Source organism: Pseudopipra pipra, chromosome 12 (genome assembly GCF_036250125.1).
Source record: "Pseudopipra pipra isolate bDixPip1 chromosome 12, bDixPip1.hap1, whole genome shotgun sequence".
NCBI classification, from domain to species: domain Eukaryota; kingdom Metazoa; phylum Chordata; class Aves; order Passeriformes; family Pipridae; genus Pseudopipra; species Pseudopipra pipra.
Window position 1 is genome coordinate 336,388 of NC_087560.1, and position 12,364 is coordinate 348,751.

A 12,364-nucleotide genomic window follows, 5' to 3' on the forward strand; every position below is an offset into this window, starting at 1 on the left:
TCTTAACAAAATACAACATGCTCTTTCAGACGTGAATTTTGTAATACTTTACTAAGAATTTTCTAAAAAAATGTTAAATAGGAATATAATTCTAGATTACTTTCACTTAAGGTAGTGATTTTATGTTGACTAGACTAACATTTGATTTGGCATTTTCAGTATTGCTGATGTTAGGTTTGCTTGTTAGCAATTTATTAATGAAGAGTTGAAAAAATTCTCCTAAGGAAGAATTTCAAATAATAGGAACATGGTTCTGCTATTTCTATGTATAAAACCAAGTAAAAACATTAATTAAAAATAATTTGCATCTACCAACAAATGCATGCATTTTGCCAGTGCTAATAGAATAAGATGGCATTTCTAGCTCCTCTAATTTATAGCAAGAGTAGAGATGAATTTTAAAGAACTGTTGGAAGGAAAATGAAGGGAGGTGGGGAGAGAAGGAAGGAAAGGAAGGAACAAATAATAAAAAATAACATCAAAAAAGGAAAAAGAGATTGAGAGAAAAGAAGGAAAAAGAGAAAGAAAGAAAGATAAAGAGGCAGAAAAGAAAAAGAGAAAGAAAGAAAGATAAAGAGGCAGAAAAGAAAAAGAGAAAGAAAGAAAGAAAGAGAGAAAGAAACAGAAAGAAAAAGAAGGAAAGAAAGAAAAAGAAAATCTCATTAGTCTCTGGGGGCCACTCTGACACTCTGTCAGGTGTTTCAAACCCCTTGCAGAAGTCCTTCCTTATTCAATAGTTTCCCTCCTTGTCAAATTCAATGTATGGACTGATGGCATTTTCTCATCCAGGGTAAGATGATACAAAAATGGCACATTCATCTTTGTTGGAACTTTCTTTGCTTACTATGTTTCTTTCACCATTTTATTTGTTCCCTATCTTTCTCTCAATACCGTAACAACTGCTGTCCTTACCCATGGTCCTTCTTCCTTATTTTAGGGATCCATTTCCACCTCTGTGTGTTTGCATGCCTGCAGTCCCCGTTGGTTCCCCTGCCATATGCCTCATCTTGGTTTATTATCTTTAGTCTTCACTCCCAGCCTGTCCTCCTCCCCATCCTGCAGGCCTTGCCCACCCTCCCCAGAACTATTCAAGGGGAGAAGGTGAAAGGGAAAGATTATTTTAGCCTACACTTTATCAGGTCACCCTGCCCAGGTTTCTTTTCGTGCATCCCCACACCTTGAAATCTTCCCCCTCCTTCCTGTTGTGTTCTCAGCCTTTTCCTTCCTGCCTCCTCTGGTGAATGCTCTTAGACTCTGGCAACAAAACATGTGGGCATAAAAAATGTCACATTCCACCTTCTGCACGTGTAGATAAAGTAAAAAAAAATAATCTGAAGCTTAGTTACATCTAGCAATTACCAAACAAAAACTGTGCACTAGTGTTTTCAGGGAAGGGACCAGCGGAGGACCTTTGGCAGAAGGCCATGCTGCAACACGGGGGAGCTCCCACGGAGAGCAGGCCCCTCCAGAGCTCAGCACAGCCACTGCGTCTCCGTGGGAAAAGGGGTGAAGCCACAGTACTCGACCAGTCCGGGAGCAGTCGTCAGGTGTCAGAAAGTCAGGGATGGTGCTGACAAAGGCTAGAGGTTACTGGGGCTTTGAGTCTGCCCTAGTGTGTGCTGGGAGACTGCTGGGCTCTCTCTGCCCTGCAGCGCCTCATTCTCCGCACCATGGTGGAGGAGTTGAGTTGGCCCTTCCCCCCTGATTTCGGACTGTTGCCTTGGGAAATTGCTTCAGCTATTTCCTGGAATATGAATTTGTTTATTTTCAAAGGAGAACAAACGTAAAACTCATACGGTAGCTTTGGGTAGGGCGTTTCTTGGCAGAGGGAGTGATTTGGATCATGAATTATTGCTTCTTTTAAGAATTTAAGTATTTCTGAAGATTGCATGGAGCACAAAAACAGCTGGTAGCACATAAAAAGTACAACCGCATGAAAATAATGGCCCTGATACCATGGCTTTTGCTGTCATCCAGATCTTGTGAAATGTTTGCAAAGAGAATGCAAAGTACTCCTATTTTGGTCTGGGATTTTTTCTCACCGACTTTTCTTTCACTCGCAGCTCATATACCTGATTAATCGTGCAACTTTTGCTCTATTCTAATATTAAACAGTAAATTAATCAACATCAAAAACTATGGACCATAGTGACATGGCTAATACACAGAGCATGACATCTTTTCACTGAGGTTTGAAACACTTAAGTGGGGGATTCTTATGGAAGTGGTTTGTTTAACTTATGACTCAGTCCTACAAAATTTGGGAATATGTGCTCAGTTTTCTGTGGCATGAGCCATCCCAAAAGCAAAAGTCAACTCTAGCTGAATATTCAGACAGACTCATTGTGCGTGGGTAAGGCATCCACCTCCCAAAAGTAAAATCACATCTTTAAAAAGCCTTTCCTTTTAAATGGAAAGAAACGTTTGCAGTATTTCTCTTAGTGCTTAAATAAATCATCATCATCAAATACTTACTTTATAAAAGACACTAAAAACACTGTGCCTAAAATATTGGGAAAAGTTTATTTTTCAAAGCCACAGGCACAGTTCGTGGTCCTATAGGAAATGCTAAGGCTATGCAGTCACCACCTGAAAGCAAATCAAATCTCCCAAGTTGTTTTCTTTTTGTGCCTTTATTGCTTTTATCTCAAGAACAAAATGTACAATTAAGGAACTTGAAAACTGATATCCCGCCCCTTCGAACAATGGGGAAACGCAAAAGCAGGTTTGAGCCCGCGCTGATCGACATCCCAGTTCTGTGGCCGGTTGCAGGGGGACGGGAATTCCTTCGCCCCGCCGAGAGCGCAGAGCCGGGCCGTGCCGGGCTCCGCCGTCCCGCAGCACCGCGGGCTCGGGGCGGCGCCGGAGCCGGTCGCGGCCTGCTCGGCTGCCCGGGTTCAAACGCCCCCCGCGCTCCCATAGGCTGCGCCGGGCCGGCCGTGCTCGGCCCCCGCCGCCCCGACCATGGCGCGGGGGAGCCCGGCGGCGGCCGAGCCCCGCGGGCGGCCCCGCGCCGCGCCGTGCCTGGCGGAGCCCGCGGTGCCGCGATGGACCGCTCCGCCGGCGCCGCTCCGCCGCCGTCCGGGGGTCCGGGTCCGGCGGCGGGACGGGGGGAGGTGGCGGCGGGGCGCGTGGTCCCCCCGCGGCGGGATGGGCCGTGCCGGCGGTCGGACATGTCGGTGGCTGCGCGGGGGGAGCGGCACGCGGCGGGCGGGCGGCGCGGCCGCTGAAGGGACGGGCCCGGGGGCAGCGCAGCCGCTCCCGCGCTCCGGCGGCGGGACCCGGCCCCGGCGCGTCAGGCACCGCAGGAGAGACACCGCACTTTTATCAAACTTGAGCCTCCGCTCTCCTTCCTCTTTCTTCCTCTCTCCCTCCTCCCCCGTCCCCGCCCCTTCTCCGCCGCCCTCCTCTTCCTCCTCCCCCCCGCGCCCTGGGATGTTTATTCGGGCGGCTGCGTGAGGCGCGGGTGGTGGCGCCGAGTTTCTCTCCCCCGGCCTGAGAAGTTGCAGGCGCGCACACGCTCGCCCGGCTCCGGGGGAGAGAAGGAAACAAAATGTCTGCCAGGGCCGCGGCGGCTCCCTCGAAGGTAAGGCTCGGCCCCGGCGCTCCCCGCCCGCTCCGATCCCCGCGGTACCCTCGGCGCGGTTTGCCTATTGCCCCGCCGAGCCTGTGGCTCATCGCCGAGGGCGGGGGCGGCGGGGGCAGCGGACCGAGGAGGTGAGCGAGGCGGGCCAGAGCCTCCCGGCCGCTTTCCCCGCTGAGCCTCCCTCCCGCGGCCCCCCCGGCCCTGCCGCCCACCTGTTGGATGTGCGGGCGCGGGGCCCCGAGGCTGGGCGGCTCCTGGAGCCCCCACGCTCCCGCCGGTACGCCGGCCGTGCCCTTTTGTTCCAGGCTGGAGCCGGGTAGTAATTAGGAAAGGTTCAGCCGGGAGAGTCCAGTACTGCAGGATTTTTCTGTGGCCGCTGAATCAGTCGGGGATGATTGTTGCTGACATACGGTAAACAGCTTTGGGGCGGCAGTAATCCATCAGAAACTTGTGCCGGTCCTCCACCTGATCCGTAGGTGTTGGCGGTGCAGGTGCACGGTGCGGAGTGTGTACTCTGACCTCCCCCGGCACAGCGCGGTGAGTAATGCCGAGCGGCCCCGAGGGGAAGAGGTGGAGTTAGGAACGCTCAACAGGTTATTTCTGCTTCGTGTAAAATTAAAGGTTTACTTTGAAACTAGTTTGAATTTGAATTTCGAACTAATTTTTAGCTTGTGGTGCCTGAGTAGTTGCTGTGGCTTCAGCGCGACAAGTTCCCGTCGTGTTGCCGGAGCTCGCCTTAGTGGTGTTTGCTTTCGAGTGAAACTGTGTGGTTTCGGTCTGATGTCACTAGCCGGTATGCACTTACTCAGAAGTGATTTTCTCCAGGCTGGAGCAAAATGCACACCTTACCGCATTGCTACTGAAAAACTGAAGTACTTGAGGTACTAAGTAACAAACAAACTCACTGTAGTTGTAAGATATTGTTACCTGGCCATTTTATCTATCCCAGAGTCTTACTTTCGAAGTGTATTCAAGGCAACCTCAGCTCCCAGAGTGGCATTGAAAAACTTAAAAGCCAGTATTGACCTACTGAGTTTCATGCATCTTCTGAGTATGCTTCCAGAGATCCTTTATTGCGTTTAAACATATATGTGCACAAATTTCAACAATAAATATATATGATGGGAGGACTAACTTATTTTGGGTAATATTTCACACTGGTGGTATTGCCTAGCTACAGAGACAAATAAAACATACTTTTTAACCCTATTCAGATACATTTATATTAACAATAAATAGGAGTTGAAGATATATGTTGTCTTGAATAGTGTTGTATTAGAGTTCTGCTGTGCAAGGGATTGTGTGAAATTGCATCACCTTAAATTTTGCAGATTTTCTTTTGTATAAAATCAGAGTGTAAAGTTCTCATTTCCAGTTCAAACTTCTCTCTTAAAATACAGGTCTTTTGTGAGACAAATACTGCCTTCCACACATGCCTGCACTGTCTTTTCTATTTTTAAATACTGAAGGAGCGTCTGTTTTGATTGTAGACTGGTATACAAGCTGGTGTAAATTCGAAGTTGTATCTTACCATAGCAGTTATTTAAAACTCTTCCTTCTCATGGTCATATCACGTTGGCCCTTTGCCTACATGTATACAATATCAGCCAAACTAATTATATTGCAAGGTATGTTAATTTAAGAATGTTGCAAAATATAGTCTCTCACTTATGTTTAACTCTTCACTGGTGTGCTTTCAGATTTATAGAAGTCATGTATTTGAAATAGCGTTCTCAGGAAAAAAGTTAATTTTGTAAGTCCTGTAACTTTGCCAGTGTAAATTCTTACTGTATAGCTGTGATACCTTTTTACCAAAATTATTTCTTGCCTTTTTGATCTTGATCACAGAAATGACTTTAGAGGCTAGAATCTGATGCATACAGTTGATACGAATTTTCTTGTCAAAACAGAAATGCTTTCAGTAGATGGACAGTGTTATTTGTACTTCAGCCATTAGGGCCTGGGCCACTGCCCATTAAAAGTTGTAGATGGGAGGATTAAAAATATTTTTTAAATACTACAGTATTGGAGGACTTCTGTGTTCAAGTTTCAGATCTTGTTTCCTTCAGCCACCCCTTTGGGCATAGTATCTGGTTTCTCATTTTTGGGGTTGTAATGCCTTAAAAAAAAGCCTCTCTGAATGATCTTCTCTTAATAGTTACTTAGTATACTTTTGAGTCTTGAACCCGTGTCCACATTTATCTTGGGACACTTGACCAGAGGAAAACTAAAAAAAAAAAATAAAAAAAAAAAAATTAAAAAAAAATTGATAAGAATTATTCAGCTAATTTGTATATGAGGGAATCTTGGCTGCTATGATTGATTGTATTATTATGCCCTATTGTCAACAGTCTTTGACAAACAGTCTTTCACTGCCCTTCAGTTTTGATTACTTAGCTTTTGCTGAGCTATGCTGTAGAAGAGTGTGGTTTTATTAAGGTGTTACATGCTTGTTGTAGCTGTTGGTAGTATACAATAGAAAATTATGAGAGAAATAAAGTCTTGCTTGCAGTCTAATCTGGTTGTGGCTGTTACTGCAAAATGTAAGGGGCCTAATCTCCTCTGATGTCTTTTTGAACAATGCTGATGGATGCTCTGGGAATGACTGTGTCGGGGTCTTAATAATGGGATGTGAAGCTTTCTACCTTTAAGCTGGGTTTCAAATATAGTCCACATTTGAAAAAAAAAACCAAAAAACCCAAACAAACCAAAACAAAAAGCTTGTAAATAGTAAATGTGGGGCCAGGACTTACTGAATTCTTAAGCCTTTTTGAATGCAAACCTGAATTCTGGAGACTTCCTTCTAGTTTTAAATACATTCATGAAGAATATTTCCCAGTCTTTCACCTCAGTCCTGTAATTAATTGAATTTTGGTTATTCTAACTTGTTTTCTAGCTCCAGGCATGTATCTGTTAACTAGGCCTTGAATAAGAAGTTGAGAACATGATCATATTAATGGCTCAAGACATGCTGATTGCAAGGACTCTTTGGTTTCCTGTTTTAAGAGGGAATGATCAATGGTCATAAATGTGGGTTAGTACTCTACCCAAAATCTTAGTTGGAGACAGGAATGTGTTTGGGTTTTGTAGAGGATATATATGTAGGCTTTTTAAGTGTTCTTTAATATAGTCTGTGAGATACCTAAGTTTGGAACAGTATTTTGGTTTTCCCGTGTAAGTCTGTACATGAACATTGTAAAGTTAGATCAGCTTTCCAGTTTTTGGTGAGATTCTTCAACTGGAACAACAAAGAAATAAATATATGGAAAATGTAAATGAGAAAGTAACTGAGAATTTGGTTTAACCTAAGAATCTACCTCCTACTTAGAAAAAAGATCCTTTAAAATTACTGCGTTGAATTTTGATAGTGTTTCCATAAGTATTTTCACCTTCGGAAATACTAATTTTAATATTCTGTGGGTTTTTTTCAAAGAAGAAGTTATCTATATGACTTGTATTTTGGGTTTGGATTTTCTTAAATTCATTGTAATGACTGTCAGAAGCATCAGCTACCAGGTGATACTTTAGGTACATTTTTAAGTATGAATTTTGTTGCAGTGTAAGAAGAGCCACGATCTCCACACTCTGCAGGTCATTATGAAGTGTATTCTGGAGTTTGCTTCTGGTTCAATGTGCAGCATAAAGATTACTGTAATGTAAACAGAGCTTGAAATCTGACTGCCTGTCAACTGGTTCCACCTTTTATAGAGTGGAAAGTCAGTAAGACCTTATCAGTGACCAGCTAGATAATCTTTGTGTCAAGGAAAACATCTAGAAACAGGTTATTGTACATCATAGGTGTTTAACATGCACATTGCACTATACTTGCATTCTATGAGAAGAGATACCATGCAGAAAAAAGCTCAAAACACGGTATCTTAAATTAGTGCTTGAAGTCAGGAGTGGTCACTAAGCTTGAATATATATGTCTGTGTTGAACACTGCAACGTACCATTGTTGTCAAAACCTGGGTACTCATGAAAATACTTGTTACTAAGTCCTCAGCATAAGGTACTGAGTTGGGAACAGAGCTGTAACTAGTGAACTACTCAAGCTCTGAATTGTGCTAAATATTTTGGTTTTATTACTTGAAATGCTATGCAAAAGTATTGTCTATCTCAGGTCACAGCACTCATCCAAAGGCTTTGTATCAAAGTTGTTGAAGTTCTGACCAAGGCCCCGAGTGTTTTCCCCATTTGGTAGAGGCCCTGTCAATAACTGCAGTGTGAAATAAGATCCTCTCTTCTGTTTTGTTCTCCTGTCCTCTGCAGAGGAAAGGCCATGTCTTGTCTACACCAGAGTGGTGGGGGAAAATCTGATTACAGTCACATTGTGGGAACAGTAAAGCCATATGCCTGTCCATGTCAAAATGAATAGTCCCGATGTTTGGTTTAGAACACTGTGTAAAATTCTAAGTGTCTGTTTGAGTTAAGGGATAGTATTTGAAGCAAACAGTTACTGTTAAGTTTTTGTTATGGCTTAAGAAAGACATTGGTCATTTATATCCCCCAAATTTGTCCTTATTATTATGGTATAAATATAACAAAAAATTAATATCAAACTATGTTCAGTGTTTTCTCAGGCAAATATATTGCTAATGACTTCTTCACTGAATATACTGATTAAGCAAACAGCCGTAGGGAAGTCTTAAAATGAATTCCATGATTCTTTGCAGTGTATTTATGCTGAGTCCAAAAAGTCCTGAAATGAAAATATTGTCTTGTCTTATAATTATGCTATTTTAGGGACTGATTATTCAAATGTGTGCTCTACACTCATAAATAGCAGGGATGCTCTTGTTTCAAGGGGCTGTGACAGTGAAGGATCTGAGAAAATGGAGGGTCACATTCAGCTGAATGTTGTACGGTCCAGTGTGGGTCCCTTGGGTCCTGCAGAGTAAAAGGCACTGCTGAGGCCACAAGTGCGGTGACTTGTCCAGGGACAGTGGTGTCTGCTTGGTTATCCATGAGATTTTTTTTTTTTTTGCTGTGTTATATCCTTAAATAACTCCTTAAACCTCAAGCCCCGTGGACTCCTTGAGTTATGTAGATGGGCTACTGCAGGGTTGGAAAAATGCTCCAGTATGTGCAGGACTGGGTGCTTGGCTTATATTTACTATTCCTAACTCTCTAGGATCTTAGTAGCTCTTTAGGGTTCTTTCCTGCACATGTACATCAGGATTTATTTGGACACTTGGAAAAATAACTTTATTGTTGGTGCTAAAAATTTAAATATTGGCTGTATGTTAAAATAGTATTTATTTTCTCAAGAGCATTTGGTAATCTTTAATAGGATTCTTGTTTCCTAATCCGTTATAAACAGATGTTCTTCCCTTTTGTGGTGGGGGAGGGCAACCTAAATTCAGTAACATGATCACCGTAGGGAGCGTTGCATTGGAGAACTTCACATCCTTGGGAGAAGTGGACAAAGATATTGTGACCCTTTTTGGCCTTCATAACTCATCATAGGGTGTTTGGTTAATTTTCCATAGCAGAGGAGGCAGGCAATAGCAGAATTTGGCTCAGATCATCTTTTTGTCTCTCTGCCCCCACATATGCAAAGTACTGATGCTGAAAATAGAAATTGAGCAAAAGCAGTTTCTTTGATTTGTAGCTCTCAAGGCTTTTCCCAGTAAGTACTGCACTGAAGAGCAGTCTTCCGTCTTCCTCACCACTGTCTTTTACATTTGAGTTCTTCTTAGGAACTTATTTATAAAATATTTCCCCCACTCCTCCTAAACAAGCAATAATTATTTTTCAACTCATGATCCTCTGGGATTGTATAAGCAGTTCCTTGCCTAGTTTGTATTGGGTCCAGTAACAGTGGCTTCCCCTCTGCCCCACTGGGTCAGCAATTGCTTTAACAGATGGCCCCCTTTTATGTATCCAGCTTAAAATTTTTCTTGTAAATATTAAATGGACCCGTTCCAGCTATTTACACTCTGGACTGGTGACTTTCCTAGGATGTACCCAGATGGGAGGTAGAATGAGCAAGATACATAGAGACTTGTTAATACATATGAGAACATATGGTCAGGCTTTTGGACATTGCTCCTGAAGAAGAGCTCCTTTCCTACAGACCTTGTTGGCTATTTTCTTTAGACCACACCTGCTACAAGTGGCACTCCTGCTGCAACATTAGTGACTTAGTTATATTAATCACGAAGTTCGATAACACAAAACTTACTAAGAAGTGACTTGTGGCTGAAGAGATACTGCTCGATTTTTCTAAGTAGAGTTAATTAAAAGGTGGTAATAACCTTAAATTATAACTAGAAGCAGTAGCATAATGAAACAGGACAGATTGTGAAATTTGAACAATGATGTCAGTTTTTCTATTACTTAAATTACAGCAGTGGTGATGTGAGTTTGCAAAAGGACTGACCTGGCACACATTGCTATAAAACAGTGTGTAAAAACATATTTAAAAGTCTTAAAAAATAAAATGAGAAAACCTAAAAAACCAAAGGGGAGATTATGAACATAGCTTCTTTCATAGGCATATAATAGGCATAAATTATGTAATGTGAAGATTCTTTGGTTCTAGTAGAAAGTAACAATTAGAATGACTGTAACTGTAAAACTCCAGAAATAACTTTGAGGTGCTACTTGACAATGTGGTATCAAGTAGTCAGTTTTAAGTCGTATGGGATCAGGATAGTACCTGGGGTTAACTATGCCAAGTACTGGTTATCTGAACAAATTCCAAGACTCATAATAAATATGTAATTCATGTTCATTTTAGATGACTGGCTTCCCCGGAAGGAAATCTGGGAAAAGGCCAGATCATGTTAACCCTCTCAGCACAGGATGCTTGTTTAAAAATTTTTTAATCTCACTTGACCCAGCATTGTTCCTACATGTTATTTGGAAAAAATGCTCCTTTGCCCAAGATTGCCTCCACATGAATGAGGTTTCCAGCACAGTGTTAGGTGAAAAAGGTACAGGATTTCTCTATAAACCTGGACTCCCTGAAATAGTTTTTCCAGTAGGTATTAAGATCTTGAAGCCAAGCTTGAAGGCATGGCTTTCTGACAAAAGAACTCGTGTTTCCTTCAGAATTGAAATTAAGTTGTGGAAAGTGATTGGCCGTTGCATACAGTATAAACCTCTCTGTTAATAACCCAGCTATGCAGGAATGGAAATTCCTGGAGGGTAATCTCATCTGAGAGTACTAAATGGACTTGCATTTTGATTGGGTTTTGCACTCTATGGATAATGTAGACTGGATTAATGCTCCTAAAACAGGGAGCCTTCAACTGAGGAATACAAGAAAGGTATACAGGTTTATAAAAAACATGTTCATGGCTTGAACCAAGAATGTTTCAACTGAACGAGATACACTGCTGTAGAAGTACTCTGTAGTATGTTGTCTTACTTTTTCCAATCCTCCTCATCTATTTTATTGTAGTTTGTTTGTTGTTGATAGTTGGATGGTAAATCCACCCTAGAACTGCCCAGGAAACTGCTGAGTTTCAATTAGGGGATCTATTGGTTAAATAGTTTGAATACCTTGTCAGTATGCAACTCTGAATATTTAGCCTATTATATTTGTCTTAGAGCTGCTGACTGCTGTGTTTTACATTACTTTAGGTGTAGTAGTACCAGTTAGATTGAAATACACCCATTTGTACTTTGTCTGATTTTATAGCTGCCTATCCTGCATGTTAAGAGGGGTTTTGGGGATGGAGGTTGAAACATTAGGTGTTTGTTTGATTTTTGGTTTTGAAGAACTGTCTTAGCCTTTGTGCTAAGTCGGAGATGATTCGTTTGAAATAAACCAATGCCAGTGTAAAAGGTTTTCTCACCTGTTGTGTTTATCTGCAATCAGTAAATGTCTCTTTGTCTTGGGAAGATGTGTAAGCAATAGTAAGAAGCCAGTGGTTGAGAGTTGCTGAGATCATTGCTTCTTTAGAATGACCAGTGTTGTTGGTTTGGGTTTTTTTTTATTCCAGCATTATGAGGGTACCTCTTAAGTGTATCATTGCTAATGCTAGGAATACCTTTTTGGCTGTCAAGTTAGTTTGGTTTACAATAATACGAGATTTGTGTCCTGCAGTTCAAGTTGTGCTACAGGCAGGAGATTTTAAACTTGAATGTGATGTTTTTGCAGCATGCCTTTTGCTAGCCTGAACTTCTGACTGCATTTACTATCTCCATTTAAAAAAATAATCAACCATGCCTTTAAGTAGTTGCTGGTAATAAAAATACTTTTACTGAAAGCAAGCAATCAGAGAAATACTGCATAGGCTTTTTTTCCTTCTTCTCTATGAGTCAAATAAAATTAAGAATTTTTACTGTATTCTTTGCATTTGTCCTTTGTTTTACTCCATCCTATGTGAATGATGAATGCTTGAGTTCGCTAGAATTAGATTTGTTAGTGGTAAAGTGGCAGGGGAAGCAGACAGTGATCTGCTGAGCAGCAGAAGTGCTGCAGAGGATAGGGTGAAGTAAACTGTGGTGAGCTGCCAGGGCAGGTGCCTGTTCCCTGAGCCTTGGGAGCGGGTTGGAGTGTATGTGCTGTGGTGTGGGACAGCACAGAAGCACATGAATCAAACAGTGGGTTGAAATAGTTTGCCTCTTCCTGATTAAAAATGCCATATTTAGTTGCCAACAGCTTAATCTCGTGAGGTAGATTGACTCAGGGTTCCAATTTTTCTTTTCTATTTGTAGAAAAAGTTGTTAATAAAGTTGACGACCAGCCTTGCTTTGCTGTAAATTGCTTAGAATGTTTATAGCTGGCAGTAATAATCTTTCTTTTCTCTGATAGAAAGTACCA

General features: G+C 42.1%; 1 protein-coding gene across 10 annotated transcripts in view; it reads left to right on the forward strand.

Annotated features, from left to right (window-relative positions):
- TJP1 (tight junction protein 1) overlaps positions 1-12,364 on the forward strand; it is a 161,106-nt gene that overhangs the window by 88,458 nt on the left and 60,284 nt on the right. The window contains exon 1 of one of the 10 annotated variants that reach the window (XM_064668279.1): positions 3,211-3,586. The exons of the other annotated variants lie outside the window; for them this stretch is intronic. Coding sequence (XP_064524349.1) covers positions 3,554-3,586 — 33 coding nt within the window. The 5' untranslated portion in view covers positions 3,211-3,553. Of the gene's footprint in view, positions 1-3,210; positions 3,587-12,364 lie in introns of those variants that run through there. 10 annotated transcript variants of the gene reach the window in all.